The sequence below is a fragment of the Pollachius pollachius genome (assembly GCF_949987615.1).
Source record: "Pollachius pollachius genome assembly, chromosome: 15".
Taxonomy (NCBI): Eukaryota; Metazoa; Chordata; class Actinopteri; order Gadiformes; family Gadidae; genus Pollachius; species Pollachius pollachius.
This window is the reverse complement of record NC_136948.1, coordinates 6,643,653-6,663,756: the sequence shown is the minus strand read 5'-3', so window position 1 is coordinate 6,663,756 and position 20,104 is coordinate 6,643,653. Positions and strand designations below refer to the sequence as shown.

At 42.6% G+C, this 20,104-nt stretch overlaps 1 protein-coding gene across 2 annotated transcripts; it reads right to left on the bottom strand.

Moving 5' to 3' along the window:
• Positions 1-999: 999 nt before the first annotated feature.
• LOC307087217 (programmed cell death protein 10) lies at positions 1,000-19,915 on the bottom strand. Of its 2 annotated transcripts, none has more exons than XM_079752709.1 (8): positions 19,569-19,915; positions 16,087-16,370; positions 14,841-14,894; positions 12,276-12,393; positions 11,885-12,011; positions 7,659-7,737; positions 2,406-2,488; positions 1,000-1,890 (listed from the first exon to the last, which is right to left on the bottom strand). In XM_079752709.1, exons 2-8 carry the CDS (start codon positions 16,174-16,176, stop codon positions 1,809-1,811), a joined length of 633 nt encoding a protein of 210 aa, XP_079608835.1. In that variant the 5' UTR covers positions 16,177-16,370; positions 19,569-19,915; the 3' UTR covers positions 1,000-1,808. The 2 variants fall into 2 exon arrangements, with proteins under 2 accessions (XP_079608835.1, XP_079608834.1); XM_079752708.1 differs by lacking the exon at positions 19,569-19,915 and adding an exon at positions 17,888-18,019.
• Between the last annotated feature and the right edge of the window lie 189 nt (positions 19,916-20,104).

Below are 20,104 nucleotides of genomic sequence, written 5' to 3'. Positions count from 1 at the left end.
CCCGACAGGGCGAACATGGCACGGACGCGCAGCGAAGGCTTGCTTCGCCCTGAAGGGGCTTATTTTCAATAATGACCGGCGACGTTCTATACATTATCCCGCTTATTACACGGCTGCTTGCCAAAACGAAAAAATAACTTCACATGGTGTGTCTTTTTACAATTTATTTGTTACCAGCATTCGTAGTGTGTTGATCAGCAGAGAAATAGTCCGCCAAAGACGTTGATGTCGCTTAGCAACCGAAGACGCTGGGGCTGACAAATTACCGGACTACTTGCGGAGTAATACCAAAGACGTCATTAGAGGGAAAAAATTCCTTTGTTTTCCTTGACAGCGGTAAATTATACTTAGCAACGGTGAATTATCAAATATAATTCACCGCCGGAAGTTGTGAAGAGCCCATGCAAGTGAACGAAGCGTTCCACGGCATTGAGGAGACCCGTGTAAGAATCCATAATTCAACTCAAGTTTTTTTTTACAAGTGGTGGGTACAAAATGAATCTTGACGAAAACTGGTGGGGACGCATCCCCACCAGGAATTGACTCCTATGATTCAACCTTTGTTACGGAATGTTTTCACGTTTCATACTGGAGAATCGAGATCTCTATTTTACACAAAGCTAATCTCGATGACGTCCCAGCTGGCCCCGGGTGGGGGGGCGGGTGGCCCGTCAGGAAACGGCTGATCTAGTTATGGGCCCACAATGTAGATCTTGCGTAGTCAGCTCACAACAAAGGTTTTACAGGCTAGCGCTTTGTAGGTTCAGCTGTGGTGAGGTTAGATTTGGTTCAGAGTCTGTTGTTTAAAGGGCGAGTCACAGGGAAACAGTGTATGAGGTTGGTGGCCGCTTCAAACACGTCAGACTAATTAGATAATTAGGGGCTGGGGAAGGCTGCACACCTGTGGTGCTGGAAAACACACACACACACACACACACACACACACACACACACACACACACACCAAAGATGAGCTAGACAAAAGATACATATACATATACATACGAAAAAAAGTTAACATTTGGAAACTGTTTATTGAACATTTGCAACCAGATATCCGTTAAATACAGGGCGTCTATCTCTCCCACTGCAATCCCAGGGTCAGGGAATGCTCCGTATGCTAGCACACTCAGTGACGGGGAGGGAATGTTACGGGACGTCTTGTAAGGCGCAGTGTGCTGAAAGTCTTTTGGCGGTCTTCTGGAGAGCAAGGATGACAGCGGGTTGGCTAGAGGGGCCGCACGGGGCCACAGCCCAGAGACCCCCTCTGGTTCCTCCCCCAGCCAAGTGAACACAAGAGACCGAAGCCTTTTTTTTTTTTTACCGGGGGGGGGGGGGGGGGGACCTCAAAGCAAACAAAACGGATAGCGTACTGCAGCGCACACACCTAGACTCACCACTACAATCGGAAAGCTAAAATTCAAATCATCAACGGGAATATATTAGAAAAATGGCAATTAGTCTTTAATAAACACCTCTCCTGAAAAAAGAAACCCAATAACAACAAAGACCAGGGTTATAAATTAAAACTGTCAAAATAAAATCAACTGTCGAGATGTTTGGCTGACGGCATTCTCTGCTCCACACTTCATGACCGGACAAATCCTGTCTGGGGAAAAAAAAAGAAAGATAAAAAAAGTAAAGATGGCACCTTCACTCCCTCGGTTGGATTCTCGATCGAATGGAATTCAGCCCAGCTCTAAAATCTACTCTCTAATTTACAGATAGGGGTCCTCCCCTCTGCAAGCGTCCTATCAGCAGCCCCCAGAGGAGGGGGGGGAAGGGGGGGGTGGTAGTCTGGGGGGTTGCTAGGCCACGGTTTTGAAGGTTTGGAGAATGAGGTTGGTTTGGTGGATGAGCCGGTTTGCACTGATGAACACATTAATTGCCCTGTAACAGAGAGAAAACACACACACACCCAGTCAACAAGCAGACCTCTAAAGAGTGCTACTGCTACAGAGTGTAATAGAACCGGTCTAGCTCAGAGGATGTACACTGGTTACGCCAGCGGATTTCCTCATTCTTCTTACAGGAAATGTGAGTGACCCCACAGTCACCCTGGGTGACTGTGGGGTCACTCACTACTAGAGCCAGCTAGAGGTAACTAGCGGCCCTGGGTGACAGTGGGGTCGTACTCACTACTAGAGCTAACTAGAGGTAACTAGCGGCCCTGGGTGACTGCGGGGTCGTACTCGTTACTAGAGGTAACTAGCGGCCCTGGGTGACTGCGGGGTCGTACTCACTACTAGAGCTAACTAGAGGTAACTAGCGGCCCTGGGTGAAAGTGGGGTCCTACTCACTACTAAAGGAAACTAGAGGTAACTAGCGGCCCTGGGTGACTGTGGGGTCGTACTCACTACTAGAGCTAACTAGAGGTAACCTGCGGCCCTGGTTGAACTACTCACTTTCCGTCCTTAAAGTAGGTCTTCAGGGTGTCGCTGAAGCTCTTGGAGTACTTCACAAACTCCTTCTTCTGGTGCTCCAGGGCCTTCAAGCGGAGAGCAGGGGACAGGAGGTAGGTTAGGCTAGTTAACACGGGTTAAGTTAACATTAGTTATGTTACAGTGGGGAGAACAAGTATTTGATACACTGCAGGTTTTACAGGTTTTCCCACTTAGAAAGCATGTAGAAGTCTATAATTTTTATCATAGGTACTCTTCAACTGTGAGTGACGGAATCTAAAACAAAAAAAACAGAAAATGACATTGTATGATTTTTAAGTAATTAATTTGTATTTTATTGCATGACATAAGTATTTGATACATCAGAAAAGCAGAACTTAATATTTGGTACAGAAACCTTTGTTTGCAATAACAGAGATCATACGTTTCCTGTAGTTCTTGACCATGTTTGCACACAATGCAGCAGGGATTTTGGCCCACTCCTCCATACAGACCTTCGCCAGATCCTTCAGGTTTCGGGGCTCTCGCTGGGCAATACAGACTTTCAGCTCCCTCCAAAGATGTTCTATTGTGTTCAGGTATGGAGACTGGCTAGGCCACTCCAGGACCTTGAGATGCTTCTTATGGAGCCACTCCTTAGTTGCCCTGGCTGTGTGTTTCGGGTCGTTGTCATGCTGGAAGACCCAGCCACGACCCATCTTAAATGCTCTTACTGAGGGAAGGTGGCTGTTGGCCAAGATCTCGCGATACATGGCCCCATCCATCCTCCCCTCAATACGGTGCAGTCGTTCTGTCCCCTTTGCAGAAAAGCATCCCCAAAGAATGATGTTTCCACCTCCATGCTTCACGGTTGGGATGGTGTTCTTGGGGTTGTACTCATCCTTCTTCTTCCTCCAAACACGGTGAGTGGAGTTTAGACCAAAAAGCTCTATTTTTGTCTCATCAGACCACATGACCTTCTCCCATTCCTCTTCTTGATCATCCAGATGGTCATTGGCAAACTTCAGACGAGCCTGGACATGCGCTGGCTTGAGCAGGGGGACCTTGCGTGCACTACAGGATTTTAATCCATGATGGCGTAGTGTGTTACTAATGATTTTCTTTGAGAGTGTGGTCCCAGCTCTCTTCAGGTCATTGACCAGGTCCTGCCGTGTAGTTCTGGGCTGATCACTCACCTTCCTCATGATCATTGATGCCCCAATGAGGTGAGATCTTGCATGGAGCCCCAGGCCGAGGGAGATTGACCGTCATCTTGAACTTCTTCCATTTTCTAATAATTGCGCCAACAGTTGTTGCCTTCTCACCAAGCTGCTTGCCTATTGTCCTGTAGCCCATCCCACCCTTGTGCAGGTCTACGATTTTATCCCTGATGTCATTACACAGCTCTCTGGTCTTGGCCATTGCGGAGAGGTTGGAGTCTGTTTGATTGAGTGTGTGGACAGGTGTCTTTTATACAGGTAACAAGTTAAAAAAGGTGCAGTTAATACATGTAATGAGTGGAGAACAGGAGAGCTTCTTAAAGAATAACTAACAGGTCTGTGAGAGCCGGAATTCTTACTGGTTTGTAGGTGATCAAGTACTTATGTCATGCAATAAAATGCAAATTAATTACTTAAAAATCATACAATGTGATTTTCTGGATTTTTGTTTTAGATTCCGTCTCTCACAGTTGAAGTGTACCTATGATGAAAATTACAAACCTCTACATGCTTTGTAAGTGGGAAAACCTGCAAAATCGGCAGTGTATCAAATACTTGTTCTCCCCACTGTAGGTTAGTTAGAACAGGGGACAAGAGTTAGGTTAGGTTGGTTAAGTTAACACGAGTTACGTTAGGTTAGTTAGAACAGGGGTCAAAAGATAGGTTATGTTGGTGAAGTTAAGTTGAGTTAGGTTAAGGTAGTTAGAACAGGGGACAGGAGTAAGGTAAGTTAGTTAAGTTAAAATGAGTAGCTTAAGTTAGTTAGAACAGTGGACATGAGTTAGGAAAGGTTAGTTCCATGAGTTAGGTTATGTTAGTTAGAACAGAAGAAACTACAAAATGCATTTCCTGCAGAAAATGCGGTGAGTGCTGTAGTACAAAGTCAGGTTGAAAATATTTTTTAATAATGCCACATAGATTAAGACATAAAGAAACGTTAAATGGCTTAAATCAAGTGAAGGGATTTGAACAAAAGTCTAAATGGAGTAAACAATGTAAACATGCACACCATTTAAGAAAATGTAAATGGTTGGAAACGAATAAAGTGACAGCTGAATGAAAAGCGCAAAGCAATGCTAAAAATGCAGAAATGTAAAATGAATTGAACTGAAGAATCTGAAAGTCAACTGTATTGCCCTGCACTGCTGCTGTGCGTGCGTGCGTGCGTGTGTTTAAGAGAATAGCGAGCCGGTGCGTGATTGAAAGTAGTCCAATAGAGCGGGAAAAACCGCCCAATCTGGCAACACTGCTGAACGTCCTCACGCTCCAGCGTCAACGTAAATCAATGACACCAACTGAAAACGAAGCAGGTATCAAACTAAAACTGTGATTCTCAAGAAAGTATAAATGATATCGAAATTCCGTTTGGATATTATTGAAGATACTTTCCAAACATCCATACATAGAATGTGTAAATATGTTAAATGCTTTGAAAGACGGTGAACGGTTGAAAAATGTTTGAGTTACGACAGGAGCGTCGCTAGCAATTGAAAACATTCGGGGCTGAAGCCCAGAAGTTAGTCCTTTTAAAAACGTGGGTTCGAGGGGTTTCTCCCCCGAGAAAATTTGAAAATCGGGCTGATGAACATGCAATTCTAACGTAGTTTGAGAAGGAAAGACCAATCGTCATGTCTGACTCACGTCGGGACAGGCCTATTGAGTAGGTTAATGTTTACTTAAGGATAGGAAAGTGCACCACATACACCAGCAGCCAAAATGAGACATTAGAAAAGCCTGTAGCCAAATAAACACTGTCATGCGCCTACCCGATGTCAAGTGGACCGGGTTGAATTCATTGCCGGTCTCCTGAATCTCTGCAAACTACAGCAGCACTAAACAGCAATATCGACGTGATGCGCTATGTATACAGAATAAAATTTGCAACATTTTGCAACAAATGATTCTAAATCTGCCCATAAATGTACACGTCAGAATTTTGCGGTTTTCACTGGCTACAATGTTGCATCTGTGGCTGCTGGTAATGCAACCACAAAGAAGTAAACTCTACGGGGCTATTTTCATCATTATTCATTCAATCATCATGTTTTTTTTTGTTTTTTTTGACGGCACAGCGATCCAGGGCTATTTCCAAAAGATCCGGGGCTTGAGTTACGATGTCTTAAGAAGTAGGAGTCTCAGAATTCATACTTTGCAAGGGACGTCACGACGACTGGCTGGCGGGCAAGAACAACGTTCTCTAGCAACTTAGTAACCTAATCAAGGATCTGCCAGGACGTCGCCAGTTTTACCATACGAAACGAAAGTTGGTATTTTGAGGTGAAAACGATATGCCAGATAGTTGCTGTGCGATTAGACGTACTAACTGCAGAGGACTGAAGCCGGGGTTATGTTTTTACCCCATCCGAAAAGGAGAAAGACTGTATTATTGTCTATAAGATTAGAATTTGCCATAAGTAATATATATTGTTTAATTACACATTATAATTACGATTATTTCAAAATGAAAATAACCCTACCTCTGCCGTCATGGGGATTGCCAGTGTTGCCAGATTGGGCGGGAAATCTGGCCCAATCTGGCAACAATGGCGGAGGCGTCACTAAACGATCCTAAGCGCAGCAAAAAGCTCCACTGCGCCGGAACTTCAGAAATGCTTGAGAAAATGTAACTTGTGTGGACGCTACCGCATTACTTGGTCAATAAAAGAGCTACTTAAAAGTTATTTGATTCAGAAAAAAACTATTTGTTGATCGTTTTGCGGATAGCTAGATAGTCCCTCACCTTTGCTTTGATTATGAAGATATTCCTGTTTTTCACCTCCCATACGACAACGTTGTTAACCCATCCACTCTTGAAAAAAAGTTTGCTATCCATACTTTCGTAGGCTTTCATTTTTTGTGCGGTATAAGGTGACGGATTCTCTATAAGATAAATGTAAATATCTCCAAACTCCAAGTCTGGTCGAGACGGTTGCTGTGTATGGATCACAAATTCTGAGTATGTTTATCTTTTCTTGATATCTAATTTGAACATTTATGGTCTTAATAGTTGATTGATTGTAGTAGGCCTACTGGAAATCTGCAAGGCTACAATTCCCCTAGCTGGCCGCTGTCCGTCGCCATTTTGTCGGCGTTTGTTGCCCTCCAGGTAGCCATGGTAGTCACATGACTGCAAAGTATGAATGGGCAAACGTCTTCAATGAAAACAGCTGAAAAGGAAGCCGCTATGAAACTAAAACTGTGATTCTGAAGAAAGTCTAAATTATATAGAAATTCCGTTCAGATATTATTGAAGATACAAGTGTGTAGATTTGTTAAATGGCTTGAACAAAGATAAACGGTTGAAAATTGATTTAGTTACGTCTTAAAAAGTAACTAAATCCGCCGTACCCCCATTGACATCCATGGTAAAAAAAAATTAGTATTTTAAAAGTAGAATATCTTAAAAAGTATTAAATATTTAAAAAATCTGAAAAGAGGCGTGCGATTCCAAGCTAATATGAACATTTTAAAATCTGAATGGTACTCTAGGTGAAGAATTGAGGAAGGAGATAGGTCCCAAAGTTTGTAGAGAATAATAAAGAGGAAACTTGGATATAAAGAAAGAAAGAATAAAACTTAAGAAAAAAAATAGTTGAGCGCTGCATGCAGAACTCACCTAATTAGTTATAGGTATAGGTTATAGGTATAGATAATAGGTTAAGTGAGTTAGAACAGAGGACATGAGTATGGTTAACTTAGTCAGAGTGAGAGCGAGATAGATAGATAGAGAGAGAGAGAGAGAGAGAGAGAGAGAGAGAGAGAGAGAGAGAGAGAGAGAGAGAGAGAGAGAGAGAGAGAGAGAGAGAGAGAGAGAGAGAGAGAGAGCAAGAGAGCGAGAGAGAGAGAGAGCGAGAGAGAGAGTGAGAGCAAGAGAGCGAGAGAGAGAGAGACAAGCTACGATTCCCTAATCGTATTTCTGTTTGTATTTCTCCCTTACAGTGAAAAAGAGATTAATCTGCTTAAATGGGGCGGGGTGGATATTCAAATAAATGAAAGAGCGAGAGAGAGTGAGAGAGAGTGAGAGAGCGAGAGAGCAAGAGACCATTGGTCAGCTCACCCTGCGGTTCTGGTACTGATATTTCTTTATGACGTTGTTGACCGTGTCCAGCAGCTCTTTGATGGCGCTTGCAATGTCCCTGTAACCGAACAGAGACACATCATGACAAGTCTATTGCAGAACTCATTTAAACACCCTCAGTGGGTCCAGACATCAACACAGACTCTCAGTTAGGGCTGCAGGATTATGGAAAAAAATCATAATCACTATTATTTTGGTCAAACATTTGGTCAGACATTAACATACACCCAGTGGGTCCAGACAACAACAGACTCTCAGTGGGTCCAGACAACACAGACCTCCATGGGTCCACCCAGACATGCTCTACACAGCAGGTAGGCGGGACGTAATCGATGCACATGGTATCAGACACACGCAACAATATGCTGCATATACTTGGTTGTGTATACTTGGTTTTGAATATTGTGTGTTGTGTATACCTGGTTGTGTATACTTGGTTGTGAATACTTAGTGTATACTTGGTTGTGTATACTTTGTGTTTTGTGTACTAGGTTGTGTATACTTTGTGTTGTGTATACTTGGTTGTGTATACTTTGTGTAGTGATACAAGGCTGTGTAAACTTTGTGTTGTTTGTACTAGGCTGTGTATACTTGGTTGTGAATACTTTGTGTTGTGAATACATTGGGTTGTGTATACTTAGTTGTGTATACTTGAGGGGTATTCCATCAAAGTCGCTAACGAAAGCGGCGCTTAGTTGATTAAGCCCGGTTAGAACTAACGCCAACTTCCACTTGAGGCTTAAGCCGTTCCATCAACGCAGTTCAGCCGCTCCTTGCTCAGGTTAGTTAGGGAGGCTATCTGGCAAAGAAATCGCTGATCTGTTGAATGCATAAGTAGTATTAAGCTTAACATATTTTAATTTAATATTGACCATGAATTTATAGACATGGGTGATAGTCTCGAGGTAACGTGTCGGACTTGCACCCGGTTGACCGGGGTTCAAACCCCATGCAATTAGTAATTTAGGAAGGATTACTCGAGAAATCAAAGAACTTGTCATGCCATTTATTTTCCATTTCTTTGAATATTCTAAATTGACTGACCATTGTATTTTTCTCAATAGAATTCTTCTTGGCTGCCTGCCAAGAAAGTCACCTGAATGGAATTTGTGTGGCTGCATTTTCCCATGCAGCATTGTCATTGTGACAAAGGCTTCACTATCAGTAACATTAATATTAACATTAACTTTACCATGGGTTGTTGCAAGTTATATTTGGGTTTTAGGGATATTGTAAGACATGTTTTTTAGATAAAAAGTCAATTGTTAGGCCTAATTTCTATGATATAAAGGAAATTACAAAAATAAGCCAACTGCAAGAATTCAATGACATACCAAGGACGCGAACTCTGGTCGCCCCTGCTATAGGGCAGATGTTAGACCACTCACCCAACTGCTTGTTTGAAAATCAAACAGAATGCATGGGTTTGTATAAAAATGTGTTAAGAAAATATCCACGATAACAATAGATAGCAATTCATTTTATTTGCATCATTTAATCTTAGACACTTAGTGAAAACCTAGGCTGTTTGTACTTGATAAATGTACATTTATGCCAAAATCTAGGCTATGCGGAACCTTCTGATGGTACAGTTGTATACCTGGCATTTATTCAGTTGTTGATTGCTCTTCTAAGTGCGCCATACTGGTGCCAATTATTGTTGTGTTTGCATTGTAATGCACAACTTTGCCTCTCCTTGTTATAATACATTGTGCATCCAAACAACTTTAGCCAATGCAGCCTCCTATGTCAGTACTGACATAGGAGGCTGCATTGGCGTCGACGTCAGCGAGTCAGTGTAAGAGCGAGGAGAGCGAGCGGTAGCGTGCGTGTCAATTTAGTGAAGTAATGAACGAGTCCGGTTGTGTGTAAGAATAAAGTACCCAGCCTGTCAAGAATCGGTGGCCGCTTCATTCCGACCATATTCCGACCTATAAGCAGACCCACTGCCAGTCAAAGTGAAGGGTGTTGTCCCCGATAGCATCGGCTCTGGAGGGAACGTCTCTCCTGTGCGGGTTCTGTATGTTTCAAACAGGCAACACTATTGTTTTTTATTACACGGCTCTTCTTAACGCTCCGTTCACTTGCATGGGCCCTTCACAACTTCCGGCGGTGAATTTATATTTGATAATTCACCGTAGCTAAGTATAATTGACCGCTGTCAAGGAAAACAAAGGATTTTTTGCCTCTAATGACGTCTTTGGTATTACTCCGCAAGTAGTCCGGTAACTTGTCAGCCCCGGCGTCGTTGGTTTCTAAGCGACGTCACAACTTTGGCGGACTATTTCTCTGTTGATCAACACTAATGAATTGTAAAAAGACACACCATGAAGTTATTTTTCGTTTAGGTAGCCGTGTAATAAGCGGGATAATGTATAGAACGTCGCCGGTCATAATCGAAAATAAGCCCCTTCAGAGCGAAGCAAGACACCTCCGCTGTACGTCGGTGTCCTGGTTGCCCTGTCGGGGCTTATTTTCCCGATAATGACCGGCGTTCTATACATTATCCCTTACATATCTGTTGTTAAAGCCCAGCTGTGCTTCGTTGAGCAAAAAAAATAACTAAACCTAAATAAATGGTTGAAGGTGAATACTTGTGGCGTGGAGTTAAAACTACACACTTTACCCGTTTCATTCAAAATATCGTTATAATATCGTATATTGCCATTCGAACAAAAAATATCGAGATACGAGTTTTGGTCCATATCGCCCAGCACTAATGGAAACACTCGTACGTAATGGCCACGGTGTGTGTGTGTGTGTGTGTGCAGTGTTGTGCCTGAACGCGTTCATTGAACGATAGTTCATGAACTCGTTCATATTTTGGGCGAACGTGAACTGAGCGTACTGTATTACTGCCTGATGAACGTTACTGTGAACTCGTTCATTCTGGTGTCTGTGAACGGCACGCTCACTCGGTTTAACTTCGTTCAATAGGGGGGGTATTTGTTTATCAACACGGCGGATGCGCGCGCAGAACGCTGTGTTGTTTGTCCGGTTGCCATGGTTATCTTCGTGCGGTTAATTTGCAGTTGCGGTGTTGCCAGCTTACTGTTACATTAAACTGTTATCAGAAAACACGGTTATATGCTATAGACCCTATAGTATCTGTCGTGTAAAGGCTGGGACGAATTTCAAATTATAAATATGTAACCCTTATGTTGAAAGTATAAACCGTCGCGGTTCCCATTGAAACGAATGGCGCGGTGATTATTCTTCAAAACGAGAGTTGTTAAATTGTGAAAAATGAATTAAACTGTAATCAGACAACGCGGTTTTATGCTATAGACCCTAGAGTATCTGTAGTATAAAGGCTGAGACGAATTTTGAATTATAAATATGTACAATCCATAACGTTAGCTCTCTGGCTCTTAGCTCAGCGGACTAGATTACCTCCTAGAATCATTGCTTGTCGGCCGGAAACGGAAAGGGGGGCTGTTTACGTTTGGTTGTAGTTTTTTCGCTCGGTTCTCCGTCTCAACAGTAGGCCTAGAACCGAGCGAAAAGACTACAACCAAACGTGAACACCCCCTCTTTCCATTTCCAGCCAACGAGCAATGAGTTCCAACAGTAATCAATGGCATTTATAAAATGCGCTAATAAAACACGATAGAAACTGTATTTCGCTATGATACTTGATTCAACCGCTCTATTTCATCCTAGACAAAGGGGGCTCAATGTTCAAAAAACCAGAAAAAAATAATAGCTCACAGCAACGTATTGAAAAAAATAACTATTAACTAGTTCATTTTTTGGAACTGTGAACTAAGTTCAAAGTTTGAATTATGAACGTTTAACTGAACTAGTTGATTTTTAAATTTGTGAACTGAACTTTGAACTAGCTCACGTACAAAGTGAACTTTTCCAACACTGTGTGTGTGTGTGTGTGTGTGATCGTATTTTTATTATTTTTTTGATTGTCTTTGCTTTTGACTAAAAGATCGAAAAGATGCCCGACCACACACAATCTCTGGCAATGTTCCCGTTTTGTCCAATAACAAAGCTGACTAAACAAAAACAACACATTGACCCTTCTAAGTCACACACACACACACACACACACACACACCATAGTGATCCCTTGTTTCTGATTGGCAGCAGACCTGACTGCGTTTGACAGCCACCCTGGTCATGGTCCGGTCCGCCCCCCCCCCCCCCCCGTGAGGACCCCCCCTGTGAGGGGGGGGGGGGGGCCTCAGACTCACTTGATGGTCTGCAGGAAGCGGACTCGGTCGTTGATCTCATCTGGGATCTTGCTGAGGATGTGCTTCAGAGCTCGGGCCTTCTCGTTCAGGTCCAGGAACTCCTGCTCTGGACGGTCAATCATGAACTCTGCAGGAGGGGGGGGAGCATGGGAACACCTGAATATGGTGTGCATTTATAACCTGATACTGTTTTTTTTTTTTTTTTTACCTCTGCCAGGTTAAAAAGCATGTCTCTCTCACACTCACACACACACACACACACACACTGTGTGTGTTAGAGACTTATCACAAGGCTGAATTCATTAATAACACTTGTAACACTTGTTTCCACACACATACACACACTTGCATTCCCACGATTGTTTTCCCAACCTCCCTTGCACCCACCCACCTTCCACATCATCGGCGGCCATGCGCAACAGAGACTCTGTGAAGTTGATTTGAACGTTCTTCTTCTCCAGGATCTTCATGATGATATCCTGGGTCAGGCCAGGGTTCTCTCGTTCCGCCTGCGAGGGCGCGCGCGTGCGCACACACACACACACACACACACACACACACACACACACACACACACACACACACACACACACACACACACACACACACACACACACACACACACACACACACACACACACACACACACACGATGCTTAAACACACATCGTCGATATTGCTGTTTCGCGCTGCCAGCCTTTTAGTGAGATCAGAGAGTGTTGAGAAGGACACTCAAATATCTTTGGTAAGATGGATATAAGAAGAGATACCCGCAGTGAATTCAACCCGGTCCACTGGACATCGGGTAGGTGCATGACAGTGGTATCGTAAAACTTCAATAGCCCAGGCTTTTATTTGTTTCATTCACTGAAGTTTTGAACAAAACTCTTGCTCAGCAAAGATGGGAAATACTATCAAATGTATTATTTAAACCAGTATGAATATTACCGTACATGTTTACCAATCGAATAACGCATGCACACACACACACACACACACAAACACACTGACACAAACACACACACCCACAAATGATGCTTAAACACACATCCTACACCCTAACATCCTGAAAACACACCTGATAAGTTGGATTGATGCCCACTCAAACATCTGCTTTCTAAGGATATATATTTCTATTTGACAGCCAAACAATATGGAAACGACCTCGCTTTTGAATCAACTGCTACGACTCTAGGTATGGAACCCACGTGTTTGGTGAAACTCCTCTCCTGTGTCATTGTCAACTTGTTTAAGAGCTGCAGTGCGTGATCCAGTGCGTCTTCTTGAGTGGGCCTTTGATGAGGCTGTGGGGGCAGGTGTTCACCAGCCCCCACAGGGCCAGCACAGCGAGGCTGACCTGCTGACTGCCACGGTGCAGCACGCCGCTCTAACTTCTAACTTCCAGACCACCGATGGTTCAACACTCTATACTTTAAAACGTGGGCTATTATCCACACCTGTCCATCCTCATATTTTAGGTTTCATTTAAATCTAGAATTTTATTTTACCCCTTCAACATTTCTCTTTTAAATGATAGTCTTCAAATGTGATTCCTGCCTTTGTACAACAGTCTGAAAGGCGTATGTGTTTGATATATAAATCAAGTTTTAGTTTAATCAAATTGTCGCTGTTCGTTCCGCCATTGTGCTTTTCGTTGCCTGGAAGGCAGTGTTCCAGTGCCTTGAGGTCAGGTTATACTGCATAGACAAAGTGCTCCAGATTCATTAGTCAAAGTCATCACAAGCTGAAGGCCATAGATAAGTAAATTAGAAGCAACAGACTAACTACACCCGGGGGTCCAGCTGTAAACCCAAGACTCACACTCTGTAACATCCAAATTTAACTGTTCTCTGATATCGACACAAGGACATCAAAGATGTTTTCCTTGTTCACTATGTATGACTATTAGGATGCATTGTAACGCTAATCAGGGATGCAGATAGGCTAGCTCTGGTGTTCTGGGACGGTTTATAGGGGGAAAACATTGGTCAACTGCTGCCCTCTGTGGGGCTTAAGGATAATGCACAGCACACGTCGGGATACACAAAAATACACACACACGCACACACACACGTATAATAGTCCAAGTTTTTATTAAAACTAATTTCATGCACTCTTAATGTCTGGCTTTTTTGCGGATTTCTGCCAAAGGGGATATATATTGAGGTATATTATTGTGCTTACAGCCCCCGCCTCTGATTAACATTATATTGATTCATGTCGAGGCTGATCTGCATCAGGGGAAAGATGTTTGGGGGGGCAAGAAGAGGCGCTTGAGTAGAACGGTTTGATTCCCCACAAAGACCAACTGGGAACTCATGACCTTATCGCAGTAAGCTTGGGCAATGTCTGTCTGCATTGCCTTTTGAGGGGAGGGGGGAGGAGGCCTAGATGGCCGACATATCAGGGGTCTCGCCAAATAAGTGAGTGTTTTTCGTTGTTTTTCCCCATTCTCCTCATGTGGATTTATCCACACACTTTACAATAAAGCGGCTTCGACACCACCGCCCAGCGTCCGTGTTCGGAGGGGCCTAATAAGGGACCCTAGGTGGAGTGTGGCATTGTCCTTTGCTTCAAAGGTGGGGGGGGTCTTTAAATGGTCGTAAAACAAAAAATAAAAAAATCACATTCGTGCAGTGCAATTTTATTTATACACTGCACAAATGTGACTTTTTTGGGGTTTTACAACCATTTAAAGACATTTAAAGATGATACTAGCGTTATGCAAGAGCATGAGGAGAAAAAACACACAAACATCCTCATTTGGAGGATGGGTCCCAAGTACTGAATAAAAACACTGTCAACAAGGCGATTACTTGATTAAAAGCCGGTTATTATAAGTAGAGCTTTTTGATGCTTTGCCCTCATTCCAACTTTGTGAAGAAATTCTGGGGAGAACCCAGTGTATGAATGGATGAAAGATGCCCCCTGCTCAACCCCAGGCGAGAGCTCCTACCTTGATGAAGGCTGCTCTGAGAGTCTGGGCCGCTGAAAGGTTGATTCTCTCCAGCTGAAGAAACGCAAGGCATACAAATAAAAAAGACTATTCCTCACCTATCAGTAGTTTCACTGTATATCACTTTTCAATCATAATCCTTTTCACAGGACAACAGTATTGCTTATAAATGCACCCATTTGACAACACCCTTCATGGAATAAGTCGATCAAAATAAGTATTAGTATAAGTTATTCTTATCAATACACCCGAGAAACGATGAGCAGTCTGTGACACGTGTGTGAGGTGCGTGTGTTTGTGCGTACGTGTGTGTCCATCCTGAACTAGAGGCTCCCATCTTTTGGTGCTTGTTTGTATGTCTTGACTGCAGATACGGCCTACCAGTCCAGGAAAGGCTGTGTCTAGTGTTCTTTGTATCAACTCTGTTTGGACAGCGTCTAGCCTTGCTGATGCTGTGGAGACTCTTAAAGGAAATCCAATTTGCCTGACCCTGACTTTAGAAAACGCTTTCAGGTTTATTCCTTTCATTCTTCAATTTCAAAGACAGGCGGGTTGCATCATGATCCACAGATACAGGGTAACCATATCAGCCAATCAGAAGTGTTTAACCTACAGAGAGCCCTCAAGGGTTTGGTCCTCCTTTAAAACGTACGTGGCCATTCAACCACACTGCCATATTTTACCACTGCTCACTTCTTATGACAAATGTACTTATTGTAACAAATGCACTTATTGTAAGTCGCTTTGGATAAAAGCGTCTGCTAAATGCCCTAAATGTAAATGTAAATATTGTGTGACTGTTCATAGTATCTTTCGCCGACCACACCACATCCTACGGCTCAGCAGAATCCTTCCCATGGTTCAGTCGAACGTCGGATGTTTTCTGTGCTGAGTGACAGCGGAGCAGAGGCGCATGGCCTGCTGCGTGTTTTTGCGTGACAATCTGCCACATGGTTGCATGGGAAGCTGAGGACCACAGCGACCGGGTATTGTTACAAAGGGGAAGTGTGTAAAATGTTTTCCTTTGAAAGCTAAACATTTATACACTAAATATGTGTGAGTAAGAGGAAAATACTCGCAATAATAATAAGTCGCAAGAAATAGCTTTGAAAAGCTTGAAATAAATGTAAACACTGCATCCCCCACTACATCTGCCTTGTCATGTTGAATGGCATGTGAACATAGCAAAATATAGCAATAAAAAAAAAGTAACAATGCAACATGTGTGCCTCAGAAGAGGCCCTACCTCATTGAAAACTGGGTACATCACAGCATATAGCGTCATTGACACCATGGAGCTGGTCTCCGCTTCATTCTTCATCTCCTCCATTGTCATTCTCCAGGGAGGAACCCGGCCCAATAAAAAAAGATATAAAAGGCTACAGCAGGGGGAGACACTGACTCTCTCTCTCTCTCTCACACACACACACTCAAACACACACACACACACATACACACACACGCACACACACCCACACTCTCAGCCACACACACGGCCGTACACTTTCCCGAGCTCCAGAGTGACAACAGCTGTAAAAAAAGGAGAAAAGAAAACAAAGCATGGGTAAAGTGTTGAGACGCCCCGGGGTTCAGTAGAATCATTTGTGGTCAAAACACTGCGCTTTGATACCGTTTCACGTATGTGATCCAGGCCCCATTTGTGATACATAAATTCGTATTATCATAATTAATCACCTTCCTTTTGGTCCCATTTTGATCCAATAGCAAACCTTTGTCGAGAGTCAACTTTTCTTAAAAAATGTTTACGACTCTGGTAAGTAATTTTTACATACCTTCCGGAGCCGCAACAGGCTAATGAAACATGTATTTTTCTGGCCCGGTGGTGTCAAGGATTAATTGGTTACGGTACTGCAAGCATTGGTACCAAACCCCATTACAAGAAATGCGATGGCAGCGAAGAGACAAGCCAACAAGGACTTTCAGTCAGGCGTCTACCTAAACATTCAAACGACTCAGACATTTAATCGTTTTGAAGGCTAATATTATCTTTGATAAAAAAACAAAAGCGTGCGACAAAAGCCCATCGGTGTATCCTTAGCCATGGCTAATTTGATCCTCATGTAAACAGTGAGGTAGAATGCACACTTTATTTGACTATCTTGTGGCTTGCAGGTTACGGTAGACATGCCCATCATCTGCATGTCCATTTCTCAGACATGTGACTTTGCTTATCTGGGTAGAAAAACGCTGTTCGTGCTACTGCTGCTCAGCACTTTGAATATGGCCATTCTCTGCTCTTCTTTGCTGCCCATTGTTTGCTGACTGAAATCATGCCAGCTCCAGGTGTCTGGTCATCACAGATAATAATTAAATTATCACAGATGATAATTTACCTTGACACATATGGGGTTTCTATATCAGGCAGTGAAGAGACAGACTCTATTTGGAGTCAAATGTAATGCAAATGGGAAACGATTTTTTAGATTTCTTTGAACCCGGATTAACAAAGTAACAATCGGTCTGAGCTAATGGGGACGATGGCATTACCTTTAGATACCCCTCAGAGAACCCGTAAAGAAAGCCAAACATTAAACCTTAATGTTTAAAATGTGATCCCTATGGGGCACACATTAGGCCCATTCATTTAAAGCTCATAAAACAGTTAACCTAGCTATACATGTGAAGCCATAAAATTATTATTTTAAAAGTTTATTGTTAAGATACTGTCGATTTTTAACTACCAAACATGACAGTCCAGCAACAGCAGTGCTAACGCATCGAGCTAACTTGAGCGGACGTCCCAGCAGACAGTGTAACAGCTGTAAGGCTTGTTATGGCTAACTGAACATTCACAACATGGGCACACTTTGGTGGTTAGAGTGACAAATTAATTAGGACGTTAGGAGTCGGTGATTAATTAAGGGCCGTCCTGCTGTCGATAGCAGCCGTTAGCATAGCATCCTAGCTTACTTCAATTGTTTGTTTCTAGTTTTTATTTACGGTTAGAGTACTAAAGCGCGAAGACAAGGAACGGAGTATAAATCGTGTCGTTGTATCGGTTCATGACAATATTAACATATATCTACCTTTTGGTTAATTGTCTTTAATGGTTAGGTAGTGTCGTCGGAAACCATTTAGCTTGCTCTGTTTTCTTTACAACTTGAGGCGGAAGTGTTTTCCTGACAAGGCGAGGTGACGACTTCCGCTTAGCCGAGGTGACGAAGAGACTCCGGAAGTCGTCATTGTTCGAGCAACAGTGTGGTTCCCGAAATAAAAATCCCTCTTAATTATTGGAGGTTTTGATTAAAAGCCATAATGTCGTAACAATCCAAAGTGTACTTGCCACGCGCCGTTATATTGTGAAATGATGGTATATGTTCCTGTAGAAGCCACACGTGAACTTCTAGTTTTTAGAAAAACTCATTTTATTCGCGATGCCATTTAAAAGCACTACACTACCCACAATCCTAAAGTGTAACCGGACGTCTTTGATGGAGTTCGCTGTTACCATGGCAACGTTCATCCGTACACGCGAAATGTAAGTCGTCGATGACTGCTGCTACTGGTCAGTCATTTTGTCCCTTAGCATTACAGCACTCACCGCATTTTCTACAGGAAATGCATTTTCCAGTTGAATGTTGAAAGTTGAATGCTGTATGTGGCGCTCAACTATTGTTCTTAAGTTTTATTAGGCGAGTGCTGCATGCAGCGCTCAACTATTGTTCTTCTTAAGTTGTATTCTTTCTTTATATCTTTCCTCTTTATTATTCTCTACAAACTTTGGGACCAATCTCCTTCCTCAAGTTGTCACCTAGAAACTCCATTCAAATTTTTTAAATGTTCAGTATAGTTTGGAATCGCGCGCTTCTTTTCTGATTTTTTTTAATATTTTATACTTTTTAAGATATTCTACTTTTAAAATAACCTGCGGCGGTTCTAGACACATTTTACTAGTGGAGCCAAGGTGGGGCCAGTGTTTAATCAGAGGGCCACAATAAAAAGGCAAAGAGATTATAAACTTCCTTTTATTTTAAATAATCAAACATTTAAACTGTACAAGAGTTTATAACTTCACCAGTCTGTATTTTTCTGTCAAACTATCTTAAATTGATGGAGCTTACGCCCTAAATCTAAACATTTTTTTTGTAGGCGTGCAAGAGAGGTAGGGCCATAAAAAAATGAAAAATAACAAATACAGTATAGGGTACAACATACAGTGTGTCAATGTGAAAAAAAAACTCCGGGTTGACAACCAAGTGCAAAACAATGTGCATTTTCCTATTTATTTTATCATTTTCAGGAGAAACGTGTTCCCAAGAGGCTCAGTTTACAGTAAGGGTTACAGCAATCTTGCAGTCTAAAGAGCTCAAAGGAAACTTCCCTGTTCTGCTGTTCTTTCCTCAATGCATGATAGCTGCTATTAGAAGAAAAAGAAGTAGGGGCATGCATTCGATTTCGTTGCATAACCATCCCTCCCCCTTGAGTAAAGAGTAGAAGGCAGATAGCCTTCTACTCTTTACTCAAATGTATTTGTTATCCCAATGCAACAGCCAAAACGGATGAAAAAACGTGGTTAACATTACAACATTGTGCAGCCTAGACCTAGCAAGTATACTGACCTTTGGATACTCGCTTCTGCTTCAATGAGTGCCTAGATAAGATTTAGTTTCTAAATATATCGAGACCAGACATTTACAAACTTAATTTCATCATCAGTGTGAGGAACTACAGTAACACGGTTATGTGGAAGAACAAAAAGTTACTTACGAAATGAAATCGTTTTGCTTAGCTTCGACTCTTGCAACAGGATAAATCGTGGCTCCTTTCTCCAAGAGTAGTCGCTGAGCTCTCATTTACCAAGCAGCAGCAGCCGCACAGTGTTTGGGTTAGCCGCTCTAACTTACTTCTTAAGACATCGTAACTCAATCATTTTTCATGAAGACGTCTGACATCCGTGTCTTAAGAAGTAGACATCCGCCTACTTCTTAAGACATCCGATGTCTTAAGTAGGAGTGTCAGAATGGGCAGACATCTTCAATGAAAACAGCTGAAAACAAAGCCGCGATGAAACTGAAACTGTGATTCTGAAGAAATTACAAATGCAGGGCTCTCAAGTTTTGAACTGAGTTCAGAGTGAGAATTTGGCGCCGGGGGGTATATAAACATGTGACTGCATACAAATGTGTCCACACACGGTGACCAAGTAAGCATTATTGGCCCTTAACACTAATTTTCAGAAACAACACTGGCTCAAAAGGCAACACCAGTAGAGGCATATACTTTCCCCTGAACTTTTAAACGTT

Bases quoted from the DNA above. Each gene is read 5' to 3' on its own strand.
- LOC307087217 (XM_079752709.1), bottom strand. From the start codon at position 16,176: ATGACAATGGAGGAGATGAAGAATGAAGCGGAGACCAGCTCCATGGTG. The intron at 12,394-14,840 runs GTAGGAGCTCTC...GCGCCCTCGCAG, and splicing joins TCAGAGCAGCCTTCATCAAG to GCGGAACGAGAGAACCCTGG. The intron at 12,012-12,275 runs GTGGGTGGGTGC...CCCCTCCTGCAG, and splicing joins GGCCGCCGATGATGTGGAAG to AGTTCATGATTGACCGTCCA.